The following is a 22,643-nucleotide window of genomic DNA, read 5'->3' as shown; positions in this document are numbered from 1 at the left end:
TTGCTCCCACCCCCACACCCCCAAAACAAAACTGAAAAAAAATGTTGGAGAATAATGAGAGAAGCTCAGAGAGGATACAGTCCCTGAGGAAGGGCAGGAATTCAGTAAGAAAAGCCTGGTTAAATGTGAGGCAGGTGTCTGATAATTTGAAAAAGATAAGCATACTGATGTGGATCTGAGATTCAGCTGCAGTCATCAAAGGCTTTAGTGAGAGAAATTCCAGAGAGATGCCAAGGATGGAGCCATGATGAAATCGGAGGAGAGTTCAGAATACCAATAAGTTTAGGAATGGAATGCCTGGAAAGAAGTTAGAAGAGTGGGGGGAGGGAGGGGTCACGGGTGGGTTTCCTTTGTGTAGGAAAGAAAGAAACTGAGTGCAAGAAAGGCATCCGAAGACACTAGAAGATTACATGGAAACAAAATAGAGAAAAGCAAATGAGATGTTTGTATTAGTGACAGGAGGAAAGGAAGAGTAAGTGGCAAGAGACAGAAATCAAAGCCAAGAGAGTGTGTATAGTGTCTTTTATCATAAAGTCCTTAGGGTTGTGTCTTTTGTCATAGAATCCCTAGGGTTGGAACAGACCTTTAGAAGTCATCTAGTCCAACTCCTCTGCAATGAACAGGGACATTTACATCTACATCAGGTTCCCCAGGGGCTGATCCAGCACACTGCCTTGAAAGTCACTAGGGACACAGCATCCACCACATCTCTGGGCAACCTGTTCCACTGCCTTACCACCCTTACTGTAAAAAAAAACTTTTTCCTTATACCTAACCTAAATCCATCCTTTTTAAGCTTGAAACCATTTCCCCTGGTCCTATCACAACAGAGCCTGATAAAGAGTCTATCACCTTTGTTCCTGTAGCTCCCATTGAGATACTGAAATGCCACAATCACCTCAGAGCCATCTCTTCTCCAGGCCGAGCAGCCCCAGCTCTTTCAGCCTGTCCTCATAGGAGAGGTGCTTCACCCCTTGGATAATTTTTATGGCCCTCCACTCAATACAATCCAACGGGTCTACGTCTCTCCTGTACTGAGGACTCCACATCTGGACACAGGACTCCACGTAAGGTCTCAACAGCACAAAGCAGGGAGGAAGGATCCCCTCCTTCACCCTGCTGGCCACACTGCTTTGGGTGCAGCCCAGCACACGGTTGGCTTTCCGGGCTGACTCATGTCCAGCTTCCCATCCACCAGCACTCCCGGGACTTTTTCAGCAGGGCTGCGCTCAATCCTTTCATCCCCCAGTCTGTACTGCTAATGGGTGTTGCCTCAGCCCAGGTGCAAGACTTTGCACTTGAATTTGCTGAGGCTCTCCCAGGCCGAGTGCTCAAGCCCGTCCAGGTCCATTTGGTGGCACCCCATCCCTCCGGTGTGCTGACCACAGCCCACAGCTCGGTGTCATCTACAGACCTGCTGAGGGAACACTCAGCCCCACTGCCAATCTCACGGACACAAAAGAACATCAGCCCAGCAGCACCCGGGGCTCCGCAGCTGCGGCGTCAGCCTTCCGCCGGGCGCGGCCGCGGCCACTCGGCGCCTCCGGAGCTGCGGCCGCCGGGCCGTCAACGGGAGCCGCGCACTCACCGCTCGCCCGGCGGCGCCGACGGCCGCCCTCGCCGCGCGGTCCCGCGTCCGAGCGGCTCGCGGCTTCTCCTCGTTAAAGCGGCCCGGGCGATCCTCGCGCCCCGCCGCCTCCGCTCCGCCCCCGAGGCTTTTTCCAGGCGAGCCCCGGCGACGTCCCCGCCGCGTCGGCCGCTCTCGCGAGAGCCGCCCGGCCGAGAGCCGCGCGGCCGCTCCGTCGCCTCGGGGAGCCGTGAGTGAGGGAAGCGGCCGGAACCGCGCCGCGCCTCGCGGGCCGTCGCTGCGCTTCTGGCGGGAACGGCTCCGAAGCGGCGAACCTCGGCGGTCGAGGCGTCCGCACTTCGCGGTGATGCCGGAGGACGTGCCGCAGTGTGGGAAGTCTCCACATAACGCTCTGGGACGGCGTCTCGGATAAAGCAGACGTTCTTCGCGGTTGCGGTGGCGGCCTCCTGCAAGCAGGAGAGCCCGAGAAAGCAGGGTTCCATCTTTCATCCCCTCTGCCCGACGCTGCTCTCTTTCTGCCCCGGTTCCTCACAAATGCAGGCAAACACAGGAAAAATGTATTTCTGCAGAGTTTAATGTCGCTACAGAAGAAGGCAGTACGTGACAAGTGGTTCATTTGTTCACATCTCACTCTGTCACTAACACTGCAAAATCCAGTGCTTTGTTTTCCAACTGCCGACTGCTCAACCCTGCCAAATACAGAAATGATGCACCGATCTGTAACATAAAACTTGGCTGGCAGTTATCCTGGTCAGCTTTTATCATTTCCACGTAGACTTCATGGGTTTCCTCATTGCTGCAGGTTAATCGTAGGCCTTGTCAGCAATCTGTGTCAGTGGCCGTACGTTCAGGTGTTGTGATGACAGATAATGATGAATGCCCGTGATATCAGAGGTGACTGTTGGTGGTACGGCAGCAGAGGCTGAACCTTCCTAAATACTCCATTACGTTTTGTTGTCGTGCCAGCAGATGGCAGCAGAGCTGCAGTTTCCATCGAAATCAACAGCAGGCATTACTTTTGGAGCGACCTACATCGGAGTGTCCAAGTATCCGTATGCACTTGTGTACAGCAATGAAAAAGTCATGGAAAAAGCCCCCTGCAAGGAATGCAGGGAGCATTGCCTTTGCCAACCCCTGAACAAAAGACTGCAGTGTTTTTCTCAGTAATGTCCCAGACGTTTCCAATGGGAGAGAAGGAATCTGTGGGACTGACGGTGGGAAATTCAGCCTCTTTTTTCATCCCCAACAGAGCTGAAATCTGGGCGACCAAAATTACCGTGAGATATCTTGGCAATGTAGAAGCCAGTATCCTACACTAGGGTAACCCGTGAGTTCTGCCAAAACCCCAAAGCATTGACTGCAAAATGCTACAGTGGAGGAGTGGAAAAGTGGAGAAAATCTTGTTCCTGTGTCCTGGGAAACTCTAGCAGCTTTGTGCCATGGTGAGAGGCCCTTTCTCTAGTAAGATAAGGGCACACCAATTTTGCTGGAGAAGATCGTGCTTTCTTGGCAAGTAGAAGAAATACAGAAATAAATTTAAAACTTCCTCAGAAATATTTTTGGCTGAGACTTTTTCATTCCACATCTTTAACCTTTTGGAACACTTTTAATTCTTCTATTTTTGTTGTTGTTGTTGTTTTGACATGGCTTTTTTTTTTTTCATTCCCATTCAGCATTTTGGTCTCTTATCTACTTATATGTTGGTAAAACGTGTGAGTGTTTCCAAAACATGTCTAAAGACAGAATTAGTTATGCCAAGGATGAATACACAGCTGGAAAGCCTATTTCTTCCTCCATTAGTTTTGGGCTTGTTATGATACATCCTTCATGAGACAAGTGCTCACAGCAGAGTTCTGGCAGTGTCTATTTCTCCATTTTCTCTCCGTTTCCTAGTACCCAGAGCAGCTGTTTTCTCAAATCAGTACATTTGGACTACATGTTGTCTTCCATCTGACCACTATGCACTGAACAATCAAGGATTAATCAAGAGGAAATCAGCTTCTCCATGCTCGTGCATGACCTGAGATTTGAGTTGTCCTTTTCAAGACATTCACAGATGTCACTTACAGTCAGGATTCTGCTGCAGACCTGCTTAAACAGCAAAGCAAGGTGTGCTTAAATGCCTGCTTATCAATGCCTCCAATAGAATGCATTCCTACATTTAAATATGCACAAAAATGTTTATGGATTTGTAATTGTTTGTATATATTCATGTCTATTTCATAGATTTATAATATATAATTACATATAATTTATGTAATTAAGTGTACTTTATACAATTATATAATTAAAGTATTTGTAATATATGCATATATGCATTAATTCTCTCCTCCTTCTACTGACCAGGGATAACTACGTACTGGAGAATACTCACAAGTCTGCCAGCAGACTGCTGCTCACAAGGTCACATCCAACCCCGCAGTTCAGGTGGACAATGCAGTCGTGGCAGCAGCAGTAGAGGAGCTGCTAAGGTGGAAACTCGACCAGCAGTCACATTTCAGCTTGGATCCATCTCTAGAAGAGAGACACCAGTGATACTATCAACACAGAATTAATGCATGGGCAGTCACTGCAATGGTCTGTGATGGCAGCTGAGCTCCAGGTGTGAAAGGTTTATCTATTGCATTTCTTAATTAATTATTATGTGAATATTATTGAAGGTTTTGAATTGCAGATTTTGGTTTCAGCTGTTCAGAAGGTCAGTGCTCCCAAACACTGAACCTACAAGCACAAACTGTGAGATGGTTTTGATACCTCCTATGGGCTCTCTGTACATGGAAACAAAGCAACAAATGGGCCCTGCAGGTAAACACAAACCTGCTTTTAGCACCATCCATCCCTGTGCCGAACATCAGAGGGGATCTGCTCTGTGTCCCACATGCAGAAAGGCAGTCTCTTGTAGGCATCTGGAGAACTAGATGCTCCAGGAAATCCATCCATTCCTTCTTTCTGCAGTTCTTTTGGCTTAAAAATGGTCTTTCCAACATAACAGCTGGGTAACTTGTGTCGCTATTTCATTCATTTTGCCCTTCCTTTTGCTCTCCTTTTCGTGCTGAGTCAAAATTCCCAGCAGAATTAACTTTCTGTTTCTAATGATCAGTGAGAAATTAGCTGGTAACACACATGAGGAGCTGCCACTCTGGGTTTGTCCAGCTAGCTCAGCACAGGTGATACCAGCAAGCAAGCAATGACATAAAAATACTCAGCATGAAGTGCCTTTTGCAAAGAGTTGCCAGAGCATTTCAGATCAGCACAGACTGTTGGGAAGTTTCTATCAGTGCTGTACTATTTCATCAAGGATTAATGTAAGTGTAGTGCCATCATTGCCCTCCATTTACTGAAGGTGCCTCCACACATTCTGGTTGTTGGCAGACACTCAAAGATGTGGAAGGTTTGATAGGTAAAAGAGCAGCTCCCTCCTTTTCCGTGACAGCTCTTTGTTCCTTAAACATCTGTATGTGATGTGTTATACTTTTCAGTCAGTCAAGAGAAAGTCAAAAGGGTTTTTTTTCATTTTCAGAATATAGAGGTTGTTGGTGCGTTTTTTTGTTGTTTTGTTTTGCTTTGTTTTATTTTCCCATAACTGAATGTCTTAAAGAAACGCAAATAGTTTGAAGACCATTCTTCCCAGAATGCATCTTCCAGTTGAGAGGAATAACATTTCTTACTTAGCCTGGAGCTTGAAAGGATGGATAAGGGAACTGGCAGCTCTACACTTTCTTATTTAAAAAAAAACATACAGCTGAAAGGAATCATGTAGTACGTAATGCAGCTATCAATATATCTGGGTGCTTTTTTTTTTTTTTTTTTTGGTCATTTATTGATCTTTCCTGTATTTCAGATTGATCAAGCAATCCACCAGCTTTGCAGAATTATGCCTACCCCGCAAGCCAGAAATGCTTCAAACCCATCAGAAGACATCTGTAAATACCTTGGCACAGCCCTTCTCCAGATCAGCCCAGTGAGGGCTGAAATAACTCATGATTCCAGCTGACAACGTGCTGCTTTCTAACAGACGTTTTGCAGGAAGGGTTCTTTCCTTTGTCATTTGGCACAAACCTTTTCCTGCAGAGAATTAAAAATAAATTTCACTGCCGGAAAGATGTGGAGATCATCAACACTGCGTTGCCATGCAGCTTTTGTTGCAGCTTGGCAATGTTCTAGCTCTGACATCAACAGTTCCCTCGTAGATCTAACAGCCAGATGGGTGTGAAGTTGTGAACTACTGACTGAGCTGCTCTTGAAGTCATGCCAAGAGAGATCTCTGAAGACACACATTCATTCTGCAGGGCAGTGCTGTAAGGTCACAGGAAGAACGAGGTCAGAAGTGCCTTGTCTGATGTTTCTGGGGTGTGCATTGGCTCGACTGGCTGCCCACAGTCTCTGAGCTGCAAACAGAAGAGGTGGGGATAATCATTCATAACAGGTCAGTTATCCATTTGGTTTCTGCATCTCTTTATGTTTGCAAATGGTGCACAAACAGACCCTGATTTTCCTGAATGCATTAGTTACTCAGAGTTATTGCTGACACAGGACACAAAGCACAGAAATGCTGGCTGGGGTCACCTTTCTCTGAGGCTGAGCAGGGCTGCCATCAGCTAGGCACTTCACATGAGGGCTGGTGAAAGAAAGGGAGCATAAGGCCCAAATGCAGGAAGCTGAGAGACAGAGAGAGCCATTGTTAGAAGGTCTGCAGCCTTTTGACCTGTTATGAGCTACGTGCCACAGCTTGATCTTTGGCAACAGTCACTCTGGAGAGATGATGTCTGCTTTGTTTCAGTCTTCTTGGGTGTTTTTCCAACATCTGGCTGCTGCCTTTGCTGCTCTTGCCTCCCCTTTTGATCTCATTTTCTTGCCACATCTTTTCAACTAGCAGAGTAAGTTTTGGCTACAAAAAAATCTGACAGCTCCTTCTCAGACATTGTATGGGTAATGTGAAGGTGAAAATACATTCATAATTTGAGCTGTTAAGCCATTCTGATTCACCCTTTGCATCCACAGCATACAGTTTTTTCCCACACTGCTGTTTCTATCCAGCAATGTGCATATGTGCAGTGGTACAGAGGTTGGTGGCCCTGCCTGTGGCAGGGAGTTGGAGATTCCTGATCCTTGAGGTCCCTTTCAACCCAGGCCATTCTGTGTGTGTGTGTGTGACTGGCTAAACACCAATTGTTGCTTGCTCAGCAGGTATACTGCTAATTATTGAACGTCTGACAGCTGACAACCTGCCCACAGAGTGAGTCAATTCGGCCTTGTGTGGAGGCCCTGGCTTCTTTGGAGTCTGTTTTTCTTTTGCTGAGCTTCTCCTATCCAAACAGAACGGCCTTACAACATGCTTTCTGGTCCTTAATGCTATACCCATGCAATTTGTAACTATTACAGTTCTGTAAGTGAGAATTGATCACATGATTGAACAACTGTATTTCTAAAATATGTTATGAAATAACTTCTTTTTACTAATACTAATAAAGTCGTTCTACTTTTTCAAACTGTTTCTAAGGGCAAATTACAAAACACATGGTGCTGTACTGCTTCAGAGCAATCCCACATTTGATAGCCACTGCAGAAACAACATTCCATCCTACAGCATTAGCTAGTTCAGAGGTACCAGACGTGTATCTGGATGTGGCTGTTGTGCATAACTGGGGCTGAGGGATCAGAAGTGACAGCTCCACTCTTGGAGACCACAGAACTAAAATGGAAAGATAAAATAGTTGCAGGGCAATTGTTCTGTGTGCCTGAAGCAGGGACCGATTTATGGGGGAGAGATTTAACAGTTAAATGAGGATTACAGCTGCAAGTCTGTGAAACAGATATCAGGGGTCAATGAATGTGTTAACAGCTGTGATGAAGAAGAAATGAATCCAAAGGTGTGGGCAGGGGAAGGAAATCGGGGTGGACTCACAATTTTCCCTTACAAAGAACTGCCCAAGGAGGGAGTGGAGCTGTGAAACAGCAACAATATCCCATAGCCTTAGAAGGGAGAGTGGGTCTAAAAGCTGTAACACAGACAGTGCTTAAGGATGGTCTTCTGGAACCTTGTCTGTGGCCTTATAACACCCCAATCCTGTCGGCACGGAAGGCAGACGGCACGTATCGGCTGGTGCAAGATGTAAGGAAATGACTGAACCCGTTCTCAAAAGACAGCCTGTGGTTCCTAACCCCTATACCCTAATGAGTCAGATCCCACACGGACAGCAGTGGTTTGGTGTGAGAGACCTCAAAGATGCTTTCCGGACAGCCTTTGGACTCAGAGAGAAATGGCTGCGTTTGTATGAGGACACATTGTAATGCTATCGTGATTCGTGATGATACTGTAGATACTGGAACTCGTGCTAATCCTTGTCTTTGCAGCATTTGAAGCAAGCAACTGGTGCTGCTGTCATGCAGAAAGCTCCCTTCCAACCACTCAGCAAGCATTTGGATGAGACAGCTTCCTGCTGGGAGCCCTCCGACATCACTGCTGCCTCCTCCAGAACCATACCTGCAGATGCTTCAGAGCTCTTCAGCATGGACTTCCTTCCTCCCATCAGCAGCTGCTCCTGCACTGACCTTCATTCACACTGGGATACCATCTGCTTCCAGCAGGAGCTGACCTGCGAGACAGAGAAAGGAAACGTGGGATGAGCACCAATGCAGAAGCACAAGGCTGTGTCACCACCACGTCTTGCAGCCTTGGGAAGTCAGCTGCAACTGCAGCCTTGGTCAGAATTACAACGGGCACCGTAAATTAAGTGTGACCTCTGAAGTTGTTGCCATGATCAGAAATAGACGCTGAAATCGCTCACATAACTGTCGGTGGTTCCCTCCAAATTCTTTTGCTTTGGGGAACAGATGGACTCGGAATGGAAGGACAGGAGAAAAATGACATCTGTTTGATCTCAGCAGACTTGAGAGGTGGGCCTGGGTGAACCTCATGAGGTTCAGCACAGCCAAGTGCAAGGTTTGGCATTTGGGCCGGAGGAATCCCAGGCATTCTTTTGTCATCGTGGTGGTTTCCAATAGACCCCAACAATGAGACATCAGGTCGCCGTGTGGGCTCCTGGGTGACACTGCCATTTCCCAGCCATTGCAGCCTAGGGGCAAATAAAGTAAAATACTTCAGAAAGATCTCACACTGATTGCATATTTTACTGTTCTTTTACACAAAACAGAAGGGGAGGGCAGCAGATGCATGCAGCTGCATCAACACCCAGGCTGCTAAAGGAATGGAAAGACAGAAACATCAAATATCAATGCCTTATTCTAATGCAAGGAGGGAAGCTTCTATCAATGTTACTTTTTATCATTCAAAATGAGCAGTTGGCACTCTTAAAGGAAAATCCTAGGCCCCAGGTTCTGGCAGTGTGGCAATCTGGACTCAGCTGTGACTGATCCAAACAGTCTGTTCCAGATTTTAACATCCCTTCTATGCATTCACAAGTTTTCTCTCTTGACTTCCCCTTACAGCCGTTAGATGCCAGCAAAACATCCCACAAACACTCCTTAACTCTGTGCACACAGGCACCCATCCAACCAGAGCCATCAGTCATTCCCAGCCATGCGCTCTTCCTCCAATCATGGTCAGCATCACACGGCCGTCACGCAGCTCACTTGACTCAGTTTTTCTCTTCTTTCTGGAGGTGTCCTTGCTTCTCAGCCTTACCTTCTCGTGATGTTTATCTCGCTCTGCAGCTCCTGCTCTGAATAGGCTTTCTTGGATTCCCGCATGACAGGCACAAAATGCAGCCACAGCCCCTGCCACCAAGGTCAGCTCTTCAGCACACATTACCTGAGAAGCACTTGGCAACTCCTGCAAGCTGAGCAGTGCCAGGAAGACTCTTTCACTTCTGCTTCTCCTGGCTCAGAAATTAATTTTCCTACCTGGAAAATGGGAAAAGAAAGGAAAGACAAAAAATCCTGACATAAAGCAGACACAATTGATACTATGGAATTCTGGTAGGCAAGGGATTTGCCCTCTATGATGAGAAGTTGAGTGCAAAGAACTCAGAAGAGCCATGAGCAGGTTGTGAACTTGTGGGTAAAATTAGGAAGTGCAGCAGTGCAGGGCTTCTGGAGGTGAGGGTCTGCTACAGCCGCCTGGAAAGAGAGCCTGTTGGTGGGAGCTGCTTACTGCAGCCAGCAGAAGCATCGCACTCACTGACTCTCATCCTGATGGGGGATTCCAGTCAGTCTGGGAAATCAGCATGGCTGGCTGCAAGCAATCTGACAGACTCCTGGAGTGCAGTGAGAATCACTCTGTGGTGCAGGCATTGGGCACAGCAAGCAGAAGGGAAGCATTGCTGGACATGGTGCACACCAGGGGTTACGACAGGAGGCGGTCAGGGCTGCAGTGACCATGCCCTCCTTGAGTTGGTGATCTCAAGGAATGCGGGCCTGGCAGGAAGCAAAGGCAGGAGCCTGAACTTCAGGAGAGCCAGCTGCAGGCTGTTCCAGGAATTCTTGGACGAGATCCTCTGGACAACTGTTTGTAGGGGCAAAGGGATGGAAAAGAGCTGGTCACTTTCTCAGAAAAAAACTTGCTCAGGTTGCAGGCTGAGCTGCAGGAGAGGAAGGGGAGGAGGTGCCAGCACGGCTCTGCACGATGCTCTGCCACACTGGGCAGCTTCATCATGGCTCAGCAGTGGGATCAGATGAGGAGAAGGGGAGAAGGAAATCAAGGATGGGAGGGAACCATCAGACACAGTCAATAAGTGTCTGTGAAGTCTTGCAAACCAGAGATTCCCAGGTTGTTTCTGCTTTTGCAGCATTTGTGTGGTGCAGGGTGAGCAAAAGGTTCTGCTGCTTGATTCTTCTGCAGGAGCCGCCTAAAAGGGAAATGGCCACTGAGCTGCAGACCAAGCAGTACTGCCTGACGTTGGCCAGGGGAGCTTCTCCTGCCGCAGTGTGCTGATGACAGGTCTGGAGATGATCTGCAGGGCCAGTTCGTAGATGGGAGCCAGGAAAGGACATGATGGGAGGAGGGAGGTGTTAAGCAACAGCCAAGGCATCAAAATGCATCAGAAGGCCCTGAAAAGCATCACAAAGCCACAGCCAGGAAGCTTGGGAGTATCATGAGCAGCATCCAGGATGCGAGAGATTATTTGCTACCATGCCAAATGGTAGCAGAGCTCCCCCTGCAGACATCCCAAAGCCAGACAAAACAGGAACAAACCCGGAGCTGTGCTGCACGCACCCCACAGCCACAGCATTGCAAGCTGGGGTGCCTTGCTGTGTGCTGCATTCATCCCAGTCCGTGTGAATGAAGACTCTGGAGGCAGTCAAGGCGTTGATTGAGCACGAGTGTGCTTTTATTATTATATAAAGGACAGGAGGGTGTGAGAGGTCCACGGTGAAGATGGGACTCATCCTGTCTTGTCATGGAGAGAGTGGCTCAGAGCTCTCAGTGCTGCTGTCCGGTGCCTGGGACTGGAGGTCTGATTGAAAGTCCCCCTGCAAAAGGCTCTGCTCCTCCTCACTGACACTGACCTGCTCCTGCATGGAGGTGCTGCTGTCGGGGCACTCACACTGTGCTTCAGATGGGCTGCACTGCAGAGACTCTGGGTTAAAATCCACACTTGTGACTGTGGTGTCTGGGAGGCTCAGGTCAGCAACTTCAGCAGAGCCAGGTGTAATGAGAGCATGGACTTCGATGAGCTCCTTCTCTCCATTACTGATGTCAGATGGAAGGCTGCTATTAGAACTGCAGCAATTTGTGCTTCCTATGAGCTCTCCACTGATGGAAGCACACAGAGCATCCTCGCTACTTGCCCTGGATCTTATGGCTTGGCAAGGGCTCGATTCACCTAGAAAGGATACACAGGGGTTAGTGTCAAACTTTCACAAGCTGAATTACGACAGTGGTACTTGATCAGGGGTGAAGATTTAGGCACGGGATTGAACGCTAGAAAGAGATACATGTGCAGAGCAAGCTTGAATTGTATGTTCCTGAAAAGCAGGGATTTGGAAGCTGCATTTGCACCCTTACCTGCCAGGACTACCACTGCTGTTTCAGAGGGCTGCCTGGCATTGCGCTGCAGTTGGCGTTTGCTGCCAGAGGATGGCTTCCTGAGGCTGAAGCAGCAACACCAACTGCTAGCTGGTGATTCCTCATTCTTGCTGGGTGGATTTTGTCTGGAGAGAGAAAACAGCCAATGCTGTGAGTCGTGCGTGGTGCAGGGTGAGGGAAGAGCTGCACTGAGCTCTTGGCAGCAGTTGCTTGTTCCTAGCACTGCCTGGTTTCTGCAGGAAAACACAAAAACCCACCCAAACAATGATGCTAGGTGCTGGAAAAGAAAGTCCTCTTTACCTGTCAGATGGAAAGTCAATGACGGTGTGGAATTTGCCCTGCCCAGCTGCAGGGCTTTCTTCCACTTCAATGTCCCTGCTGCTCTCTGTTACCACAGAAGAGGTGCTGTGGCCTCGCCTCTGTGCCTGTGCCTCCTCCAGGCTGAGCAGCTTTGTGGCAGCAGAAGAGACCCCCACAGACTTGGGCCCTGGGAGAGAATTGTGCCCTGTCAGGGAAAACCACAGGTAAGAGCGAGGATCAGAAAGCAGCAGCACAGCCACCACAGTTCTGGGGGAGGTGCTGTATTTTTCTCAGGCTTGCTTATCCCAGCCACTGGAAGAAGAGGAGCCCAAAATAACCATGTGGGAAGAGGTGTGTTTATGGCAAAGGACACGGTCATCATTAAGAGCAGCTTACTGTATCAAAATAGGCAAGGAAAAACCCAAGGAAATGGGGGCAGGGAACTGAGAAAGCTTCGCTGCCACACTTGCATCAAGCTTTTCCTGCGTGCAAACCATAATAATGACGGTTTCCTCCTTGTGAAGTTTGGGCTTGGACATTCTCAGCATCCAGCAACAGGATGCCATACCCTAATGGAAGCCCAGAGGTCTGCTGTCCCCTTGATGGTAAAAGAGTATCTCAAACATCCTGGAGAAGGCCTGCATTTGGTCAAGGTGTCAGGTCAAGATCAAGCTAATGGAGGAAGACACTCACCTGCTGCATCTGCAATGTCTGCTCCGGATTTGGAGCCGAAGAGGACGTCGGTGTGGTTGATGATGAATTCCACCACATCCGACTGCGTCTGCAGCTCCATGCAGGCAGCTCTTCCGCTGGCGCAGGCAGACTCGTTCTGCTGTGATCTGTAGAAAAGGCAGATTTTAGAAGTCATTTCTCCAAGACCGTTTCCCCGAGTCTGAATTGTTGCAGCCAAAAGCTGTCAGCTGAGGCTCTGGAGACTTCCGCAGTGGGCAATCAGTGATGCCACTGCAGAAATTCCCCTGGATGATCAAGGACACGTCAGTCCCATCTCAACAAGACTGCAGAAATTGTCACCTAGACATTGTGCCCGTGGGGATGGAGAACAGCTCAGGCTCCTGCTCTTCTGTCAGCCACAGATTTTACAGGAGAAGAGCACATTTGATGGAGAAAAAGGGAGCACTGTTTTTTTTTTTAATGGAGAACAGATGTAAGCGTTGTGTTGAAACAGAACCAGCAGTTTACCTTAAGAGGTTTGGAGCCCACACAATGGCTAGGTTCTTGGCATGCATGTTTGTGATGGTGGAGCTCCCAGCCAGACACGCCAAGTGTCTCATCAGGAACTCCAGTGTCCTGGAAAACAAGAGAGGCAAACGTTCAGCACCAACGAGCATGCCGTGCTGCAATTCAGAAAGACAAAGGCTGGAACCGCATCGTTGCCCTCTGCAATGCAGCAGGGCTGAGCTCAGCAGGCTGAGGGCAGCACTGACCTGTAGTGAGGAGCGGGCAGCTGCTGGATGACGTCCTGCATTCTGAGCAGCCGCTCCTCCTCTGTAGCGGCACCAACAGCATCCTGGAGTAGTGCAGAAAGGGAGCGAGACACCAATCAGGCTAGTACACCACTGCGAGTAAACCTCGTGGGGCTGACAGCAAAAGGGCCTCCGAGCTGGGGCACTGCTGCAGCCATCTGCCAAGAGGCCCAGGAAGAGGGAAATGAAAGACCTTGTGGCCTTGTGCTTACCGAGAACTTGCCGTACAGCTGGTGGGTGAGCAGAGGGTTCGGGAGCTCCCTGAAGTACATCTTGCAGAGGGAGCTCACGCTGTGAATGTCCCGGACGGTGAGCTCAGGAATCTGCTCCGACTCAAATTCCTGCCTGGAGAGAGGGACACAAACCCGGTTGAGCGAGAGGAAGGCAAGCCCAAAGCCACACCAGATGCACTCAGGCTGTGTCAGTCGCAGCACTCTTACCGCAGTCTCTGGATGTTGGACGCGACGCCGGACAGGCGGTATATCCCCTGCACCACGCCGTGCTGCTCAAGGAACTCAGCGCAGCTCTGGAGGACCTGGGGGACTGAAGAACACGTGCCAGCCGTCAGTGGAGCTCCTGATTCAAGTCCTGCTGCAGGCTGTGCTTCACATCCCATCCACTAAGCCCAGCCAGGCTTGGCTGAAGCAAATACAGATGTGCTTGTCTCTTAGGAGCATCCGCCTCACTTTATCCTTCAGCCATCAACTCCCATTGCACGTGTCTCCGCGGCTATCAGCCTGCCCCCTGCTAGATATGAGCTCCCTTTCATCTTCTTTAGATGCCTAGCAGAGGAAGATCTCAGGAATGGGCAGCTCCTTACCATCACGACCGGAGTGGAGAAGATGCTCTCCCAGGTCACCGCCAAACACCCTTTCCTTCTCCACCTCCCGCTCGGTCGGTTTCTTTGGGCGGGCCTTCACCAAGGAACGAAGGAAGGTGAGGATCTTGCTGCGTTTCTTGGGCACTGCACAACAAAAGGAAGAAACCAGGTCATTTCAGGTCTGGCTCCGTTGGACGAGGCCGAGCACAGCACATTCTACAGAGCACGTCAGAACGGGAAGAACATTACCAACCAGTACATACAAAAAGGGATTTTCCCCATCTCTGGAGGAGCCCAAGGCCAGGTTGGATGGGGCCCTGGGCAGCCTGGTCTAATCTGACATTAAATGTGGGGGCTGGGAGACCATCCTGAGGCGGGAGGGTTGGAGCATGATGATCCCTGAGGTCCCTTCCATCCCAAGCCATTCCATGAGTATTCTATAGTTTCCCCAAGTCCAATCATAAAATCAGGAGGATTGGGCCAAATCTCTGCCCCATGGTGTGCATGAAGAATCATCAACCCAGAGGACAATGTGGGATGGATAAATGAGGTACTAAACATGGAACACACCCCAAAAAAGACTCCCTTTTGCTTCCCCACACCATCAAATGTAACATCCGTACCTGGCTTTGGCACAGAGTTGATGAGTGCCTCAGGAATGTTCTTATTAATGAGTTCCACACACTCCCCTGGGAAAAATCCAACCTGTAACAAGAAGAGAAGCCAAATATTGCATGCAGCACTTCTCAGATCTGAACTGTTAAACCAAAAGCCACATAACATTTCCCTCGGAACGTGCTTGCCTGACACTTTCTAAGACTATCCAGCAGAAAATGGCCATAGTTCACAGCATAAAGGTAATAATTTTTCAGCATTTGCAGCCAAAGGCAAGGTCCTCTGACACCGACACAGGGAAACTGTTTATGTCCATTAGGCATCCTGTGCAGGCAGAGCAGCTCTAAGCTGAGATTCCTGCCTTTACTGAAGTTGCACTCTCCAGTCTGAAGCTTGTGCCTACCTGGAAGCCGAGCTTGCCTCTCCACCAGGGGGTCAGCTCCTTTGGTGGCATGTTGATGACACACACGATGTCTCCGACCTGCAAGAGATTGCAACGTCAATCCCAGCTTCAGCACAGCTGGGAGGAAAGCACAGCTCAAATGTCTGCATTCTTCTGCACTGCCAAACATCGCCGAGCATTAAAGCACTTGTACCAGTGCAGCTCTGAAGACATTTGCCATTGTAAAATTGAGCAACAAGGAACGCCTTGAACTGCTTACCTCAAAGGAGAGTTCATCCGCTGCCTGGGCAACGTATCTCTTAATAGCATGGGCAGCAGCAATAGCTGGAACATTCACAGGTGCCACCTCATGGTCTAGCAGGGGCTTCCCCTTGTTCTCAGCCTGAAACAGAGAGCACAGGCCACGGTGAGGAGCTGGGAACCAACAAGGAGGATTTCAAGGTGAGGAGCACATCTGCAGAGAAAGCTGCAGGAAATGCACTCGGTCCTTATCATGGGCACTTCAGAAGGAACTGCAAGTCTAATAACGGCTGTTTCTCTCCCTGGTGTGCAGCAGGCACACGCCAGCAAAGATGCATCTCTCCCCATCCAGACTAATCAGCAATGGCACTGACGCAGACAGGTGGCCTTGTGTATTCTGCCACATCCTTTCCTGCGCTCTTTGTGCAGGAAGGCTGACTGTTTAAGATGCTAGGAGACCGTGAAGAGGGAAACCAAAGCTACGGCTGCAGTTACAAGGTGCAAACAGTGCCATTGCAAGCACCAAGCAGCTCTCTTGAGCAGTCCAACCAACAGCGAGGCCAAACAGAGCAGAGAATGATTGTTGTTTCTGCAGCCATTTCAAGGGAAAAGTCAGTAGAGGACAAACACAACAGCCGAGATGGCTCTGGTACTTTTATAAACTTGCCACGCTTGCACTACTGTCTTGCCACAGAGGAGCTCTCTTGGAAAGCAGGAGAGCACATCTGCGGCTCACTCTGCTGGCTGCAGTCAGGGAACAAAGACCAATCAGAGCTTCATACTCTACCTCTGTCCATGCCAGGTCAGGCCCACAGCTGATCTCGCTGCACGCCACAGCCATCAGCGTAGGTGTGACAAGCTGGAACTGAAAAGAAACACACTTTTATTTTCTCTGTTCACATCTCTGCTGTGCTCCCTACAGCTGTCGGGCACACTCACACAGCCCAAGCACGCCTGCTGGTGTCCCTGGTGATGCTGTGCAGCTCTGCACAAGCTGGGGCTGGGACTCTTTGCCTAAGGGATTGGTTTCCTGTAGACCAGCTGGTCACAGCACCACAGACAGCATCCTTCTGAGGGCTGAGCTGCAGAGCATGTGGAGAAAACCCACACGTGACCAGCGTCCCATCAAAGCTGGATGAGGCTGTGTTACTAAACACGGGGCGTCATGGGCTGCTAAAGCATGTGGGGGGACAAAGCATGGCAGGTACCTGGCAAGAGATCAGAACGAGAAGAGAAATCTCACGAATCCGCAGCCGTTCCTTGTCACTTTGCTCTGATCTTCCACGAGCAAAAGCTGCAGCAGGGAAGCAGGCAGAGGGTGGAGAGAGGAGAGAGAAAGAGCAGGTCAGTTTGCTTCCACGGTTTAGCAAAGACTACGACGGAAAATCCAAAATCTGCCCTCCCTCAACTTAAAAACTTAAGTTTTCAACTTAAAACCATTTCCCCTTGTCCTGCTGTTATCTACCCTTTCAAAGAGTTGATTCCCCTCCTCTTTTTAGGCTCCCTTTAGGTACTGAAGGCTGCCATGAGGTCACCCCACAGCCTTCATTTCTCCAGGCTGAACAAGCCCAGCTCCCTCAGCCTGTCTTTGCAGGGGAGGTGCTCCTGTCCCCTGATCATCTCTGTGGCTCGCCTCTGGACCCTCTCCAACAGCTCCCTGTCTTTCTGGACACTGTACTGCAGCTGGGGCCTCACAAGAGCAGAGCAGGGGGGGACGATCACCTCCCTGTCCCTCATGGCCACCCCTCTGCTGATGGAGATAATGTGATCCTATGAGCTCCGCCAGCCAGCAGTTCTCAGCACTCACTGTCCCCCCGTCTCTCCCACACTGTCTCAGCTTACCTACAAGGTGCTGCACAGGACGGTGTGAAGACAAAGGGACGCAGTCGGTGCACAAGTGCAACAAGCGAGCTGCTCAGTCAGAGCTCCAGCGCTCCAATGAAGGGACGCAGCACGCACTGCTCCTCCCCTCATTCTAGCCCTTATGACATCACTGAGGGCCACCAGGCTGCTCCACCACGACGGACAGGGTGGGGAGGCAAGACCAGTCACAAGGGCAGAAGATTCCAACAGCCCAGCCCAACGTTCTGGAATCAGGGGCTGCTTGGAATTCTACCCCAGCCAAATCCTGGAGAAGCTGGCACGGGGTCGTCATGACCAAAGCGCAGGACCTGGCGCTTGCTCTTGTTGAGCCTCGCACAACTGGCCTCAGTGCATCCCTCTGGAGGGCCTTCCTGCCCTCAGCCAGATGGACGCTTCCTCCCAGCAGCGTACCTTGCAGTGCTGGGCCCATGTCAAATCCACACTAGAGTGGGTTTTGTTACATTCAAGGGCATGTTGCAGCACCCATCTATTTCACCTGGAAGGAAATAAAGCAGGAGATGGGAGAAACACAGAACTGCTGCCAGACTGCTTTATCCCTTTCTCAGCCCAACTTCCCTTGCCTCATCCCCTACCCCAACTCCTGGATGATGCCCACGGGCTGACAGTTGGATCTCAAGTCCATAGGACTCCTTTCACAGGGCTCCATCAAAAAGGCTTTCACACTTGTTCCGTACACTCACACTGACCCAGCAGTGGTATCACAGTCACTTAACACACACACAACAACCAAACCCCGAGCATGCACATCCCTTCCTGCGTGACTGCAGCCCACAGCTCCCCTTCACACCTCCGTGGATCTCTGGTGTTTTACACGGATGCAGCCTCGCTGCAGCTCCGTGGCTGTCACACAAGGCCTGCAGGACCTCTTTCTCTGCAAACCCCGTCTGCAGGCATTGGTTCACGAGGTTCACCTCCTGCCCTCCTGAGCAAAAACAAGCACTAAGAACAAGAGCAAAGCACGCTGGACTCGACCTGGCTGGATCCCCAACCCTCAGTCCTGTCAGACGGACTCTGGTGTGGAGACTCATCCCCAAAGCCTGGCTGGACATCAGCACAGGCATCATTCTTCAAACGCCCCATCCAAGCAGCAAGGGATCAAAGCGTTGGCACAGCTGAAACAGAAATGCTGTGTGAGTTTCCTGTTAGCACTGAGCAGGAACAAATCTACCGCTGAGCAGCAGGATGTGAGACAAGCAGCAGAAGACACCCAACCTGCAGAACCAGCTCGTTTGGGGTCGGTCCAGATGTTTGTCTGCTCCCTTCCCTGGCCCAGGCCAAGCTTGTGAGCTGCTCCTCCTTGGTGCAGGGGGAAATGGTGCAGATGCCATGTGGTGGCTATGCACAGCATGCCTTGCACTTGCTTTTCCTCTCTCCATCTTCCATTAGCTAACAGCATCTCCAGCCTCCAGAGATCACTGAGTCCAACCCCTGCACAACAGTGAAAAAAAAGATATGATAAGGGGTACTTAAAGCACAGCATCTGTAATCAGATCAGACTCCTGCACTGTGAAGACTTCCATGAGTATTCCTGCAGAGTGCATCACTTAGTCTCTCTTTAGCCTTGTGTTCATGGTTTTCCTGTAAGAGCTTGTCTAAACACTGCCTATAATCGTGGTTATGCTAGAAGCATTTGGATTTATTGATCCTCAGTGTGATTTCAATAACAAATTTAGATGTTTTTTTGTTAGGGACAGCTTTCAATTTCTCAACTGAAATTTCAATATTGCATTAGGTGTTGACAACCACGGGGCTGCAGTACAGAGAATTACAGGAAGATTAATTTCTCCATCTCCATGCTCCTAGACATTTATGATTACAGTGATGTAGTTATATACAAAGTTGCAAGATACCAAAGCTAGAATAACCTCTTGGTGCAGCAGGATGTCTGGAGCCCAAGTGCAGAGTCTCAGTGCTCCAAAGCCTTGAAGAGGTGCACCGTATGTGCTGGGGCTGATGACACAGACACTGGAGCAAGGCCAGTGTGATGTTAGAAACTTGACCAGCAGCTGATCTGGTGTAAGCCATTTCTGGACACAAACGGGATCTGGTCGACTTAGGACATGACCTTTGGGCTGGAGAGCAACTCCCCGAGGAATCACACAGCCACTGCAGACCGTTGGCAAGAAGCCCATACCAAAACAGCTCATCTGCAATCAGTTTTTAATCTGTGCAGCAGTGATTGGAACAGGCGCACGCTCTCTGGAATTGCAGGAATGTTCACAAGTGGAATGTACATCACCTGTGTGCTCCAGCTCTTCTGTGTGCATGCTAGGAGCAGTGATCCCCCTGCACCCAGGGCTGCAATAAAGTCCTGTTGGGTTTCTAACCTGCCCACCATCAGCCCAGGCTGCCCAGAGCCACGTCCAGCCTGGCCTTGGATGCCTGCAGGGATGGGGCATCCACAGCCTCCCTGGGCAACCTGTTCCAGTGCCTCACCACCCTCTGGCTGAAAAACTTCCTCCTCACATCCAACCTAAACCTCAACACCCCCCGTCTCAGTTTAAAGCCATTCCCCACTTGTCCCATCACCGTCCACCCTCCAAAACAAAACACCTCGGCTGTTCAACACTGAAAGAGCAAAATAACCCACAGCTCTTACTTCCACTGTATGCATTTAATTGCAAACTTAAGGTCACAGGTTAATTACTCATGTGATCCTTCCTGACAGAAGAACTACTCGTAGTGATGTGTAGGAGTAAGGAACAGTTTGAAAAGGTCATGGACATATTAGAACTTGCAGCATTTATCTTAATAGATCCCTACATTGCAAAGCATTTTGTAAAACACACGTTACAAGTACTGTGCACTGGATTACACTATATCAAATTCTAAGTAACAATACAGGTTGCTTTTAAATCTACACTTACATGTTTTCTTCTAACTCCTTTTTTTTTTTTTTAAATGGTGAGTGTACCATTAATTCAAGACAAGAATTTTGTTTGTAAGTCGATCTCTATAACTGTTCTTGGCATCATTCTGTAGGATGAACTAGATACATGGAATTTGGCACTGGCTCCCCAGGGCAGTGGTTTGGCACTGAGCTGACAAAGGCCAAAGAGCATTTGCACAATGCTCTCAGACACAGGGCTTGACCCATAGGAGGTCCGGTGTGGAACCAGGAGGTGGAATACATGATCCTCGAGGTCCCTTCCAAATAAAGATATTCCATGATCCTCTAATACTTATATTCCCAAGTCCTGTACACAGTGCTCAGATGCTTAATTGAAAGGTTCCATGAAACAGTGAGGTATCTATGTCCCTTTACCACCCAGTTATTCAATTTGCCACGTGGATCTTTTATCCAGTCACATTAAAAAAACACTCAAAGTATTTCCTTCAGTCTTCCATTCTGATAGACCTTTCTAGAGCAAATAAAGAGTTGCAACTCAGAATGTCCACACCTCCCTTCCTGCACCCTGCATACTTTTTTCATTGCACTGTGATTACGTACCATTCTATTGTCACCCTCATTCTGTCATTATCTAGGCAGTTTACTGACATTAAATTTTCCAGCAACAGATGCCCACAAGTACAGCCAGCCTGGACTTATTTCCAATACTTACCTTTGTCCTGATGTCCTTGTAGGAGGTGGGACGTTTCTCCATCTCAGCAGCAGAGGGCAGGAGGGGTCCAAGGTGAGGGCACGCTCTCCTCTATTTTTCTGGCACTCAAAGACAAAGGGAACAAGAAAACCAGATGTGTTTCCCTGCCCATGGCAAACACCAGCCTTTCCATCCTTACAGTCCTTCCTGCCATCAGCAGAGACATTTTGCTTTCTTGTGCCACTTCATCCCTTTAGCATCTGGCATTCTAACAAAAAAGTACTTACAAGGAGTTTTAATATTTTCATATTAGATGTCAGAATTAGAACCATTATGTTTACCAAATATTTAAAACGTTCAACCCAGTGAGAAGTGAATTGATGTTGTATTTAGCATTCAGATAAGAACTTGTAAAGGAAGTAAAAAGTGCTGCTTTCATAAACTAGTCTCATTGTCAAGCCTTGCACTGTCTCAGCAGATTATTACAGAATGTTCATTCAAGCAGGAATTAAGAGATGCGTCTGAATTGATAACAACAACGAATAATTAAGAAAGCTTGACTGCAGTCTGCTTGAGGATTCCAGTCTGAAGTGTGTTCCACCTGATGACAACTGGGAATGTCTTTCTCTCACCATTAGAACCATTGCACCTCTGACTAAACACATAGCTAATCACCACTGAAAACCTAGATGTAATTTCTGCAGTGCACAGACCAACTACGTGTTGATTAACATTCAGAGAGATTGTGCAGGTGTCCTTTTAGGAACTGGCCTACAGTATGCTAAGAGGGATGGATGTGGGGACATTAGGATAACGTGCCCTCTGCCTTTTAAGACAGCCCCAGCAGAGCAGGTCAGCAGGCTGAAGAGCTGCGTGGGTCACCAGGGCTCAGAGACTTCACTCGGCCATCTGCAAGTTGAGGGACTTCAGCCCAAGCTGCCCTTTTCCATGCAGGCAAGGAGGCCAAGAGAAGGTGGATCGGCACGGTTCTGGTGCAGACAGGGGCTGCAGTGTGAGCAGGCCTACACAGACAAGGCTGTGCCCACACAGAGTGACAGCAGCTTTCGCTGTGAGCAGATTCCCAGGGGGCCTGAGCCATGGCAGTTCTTGATGGCAGCATGTTCCAATCAGCCCTGGAAGTCTTCTCTGGACGTCTGTCGCATTCTGGAATCCACACTGAGGACGCAGTCGCTGTGTCAGAGCAGCTGGCAGAGTCACGGGGAACCGTGACGTAGTTGGCCCAGGGAGCAACAACAAGGCCTGCACTGCTCAGCCAGCCCAGGCCAAAGGGGAGCACGAGAGAGAGCAGAGGAGAGAGGGGGGAAAGAGGGCCAGGAAGGAAAGGCCTGTGCCTGAATGGACGTGTAGCAGCAGCTGCTGACAGCAAACTCGGTGATGGCAGGGGCACAGCAGAGCAGTGCAATGCTGGCAGCTTCCTGTGTCTTTCACACAGGCACTGCAGACATGGCCAGCACTGGGAGATCAGCAGAACTGCTGCACACCTCTGCCAGCCCAGGCCAGAGGAGTGCAGAACAGTGAGCTGCTGCTGAGGGGAGAGAGGATGGCCTGAGAGCTGACCTGAGAGGCAGGGCTGGCTGTGTTACAGCAGCCTCTGTGTCCTCCTCCTGTGTCTGTGAGGGCCAGAGGGCCAGAAGAGAACATGCCCAGACAACGAAGCCCTGCTGTCCTCTGCTGCTCAGCTGGAGAGATGTTCCGCCTTCCTGAAGGACGCTGATCCAAAGGGAAGGAATCAAAGGAAGTCCAGGCTGGCTGTCCTTG

At 49.5% G+C, this 22,643-nt stretch overlaps 1 protein-coding gene and 1 long non-coding RNA gene across 2 annotated transcripts; both read right to left on the bottom strand.

Annotated features, from left to right (window-relative positions):
* Nucleotides 1-1,447: 1,447 nt before the first annotated feature.
* On the bottom strand, nucleotides 1,448-14,072 carry LOC149912316 (rho GTPase-activating protein 32-like). The gene is made up of 9 exons (XM_090130990.1): nucleotides 14,067-14,072; nucleotides 13,801-13,895; nucleotides 13,573-13,705; nucleotides 13,322-13,404; nucleotides 13,077-13,184; nucleotides 12,570-12,715; nucleotides 11,877-12,081; nucleotides 2,302-2,384; nucleotides 1,448-2,034 (listed from the first exon to the last, which is right to left on the bottom strand). Exons 1-9 carry the CDS (start codon nucleotides 14,070-14,072, stop codon nucleotides 1,448-1,450), a joined length of 1,446 nt encoding a protein of 481 aa, XP_089987116.1.
* Nucleotides 14,073-15,463: 1,391 nt separating this feature from the next.
* Nucleotides 15,464-17,507, bottom strand: LOC149912315 (uncharacterized). The gene is made up of 4 exons (XR_016461451.1): nucleotides 17,281-17,507; nucleotides 16,647-16,732; nucleotides 16,226-16,303; nucleotides 15,464-15,580 (listed from the first exon to the last, which is right to left on the bottom strand). It is a non-coding gene; the product is annotated as an uncharacterized LOC149912315 (long non-coding RNA).
* Between the last annotated feature and the right edge of the window lie 5,136 nt (nucleotides 17,508-22,643).

This window comes from Phasianus colchicus, chromosome Z (genome assembly GCF_987193195.1).
Source record: "Phasianus colchicus chromosome Z, bPhaCol1.hap1.1, whole genome shotgun sequence".
Classification (NCBI taxonomy): domain Eukaryota; kingdom Metazoa; phylum Chordata; class Aves; order Galliformes; family Phasianidae; genus Phasianus; species Phasianus colchicus.
Note: the sequence above shows the minus strand (reverse complement) of the source record. Positions and strands in the feature narration are given on the sequence as shown.

Bases quoted from the DNA above. Each gene is read 5' to 3' on its own strand.
- LOC149912316 (XM_090130990.1), bottom strand. The intron at 13,185-13,321 runs GTCAGTGCTGCC...CTTGTTTTCCAG, and splicing joins CTGCCCGCTCCTCACTACAG to GACACTGGAGTTCCTGATGA. The intron at 12,082-12,569 runs GTGAGTGTCTTC...TTTCCCTGACAG, and splicing joins AGACATTGCAGATGCAGCAG to GGCACAATTCTCTCCCAGGG.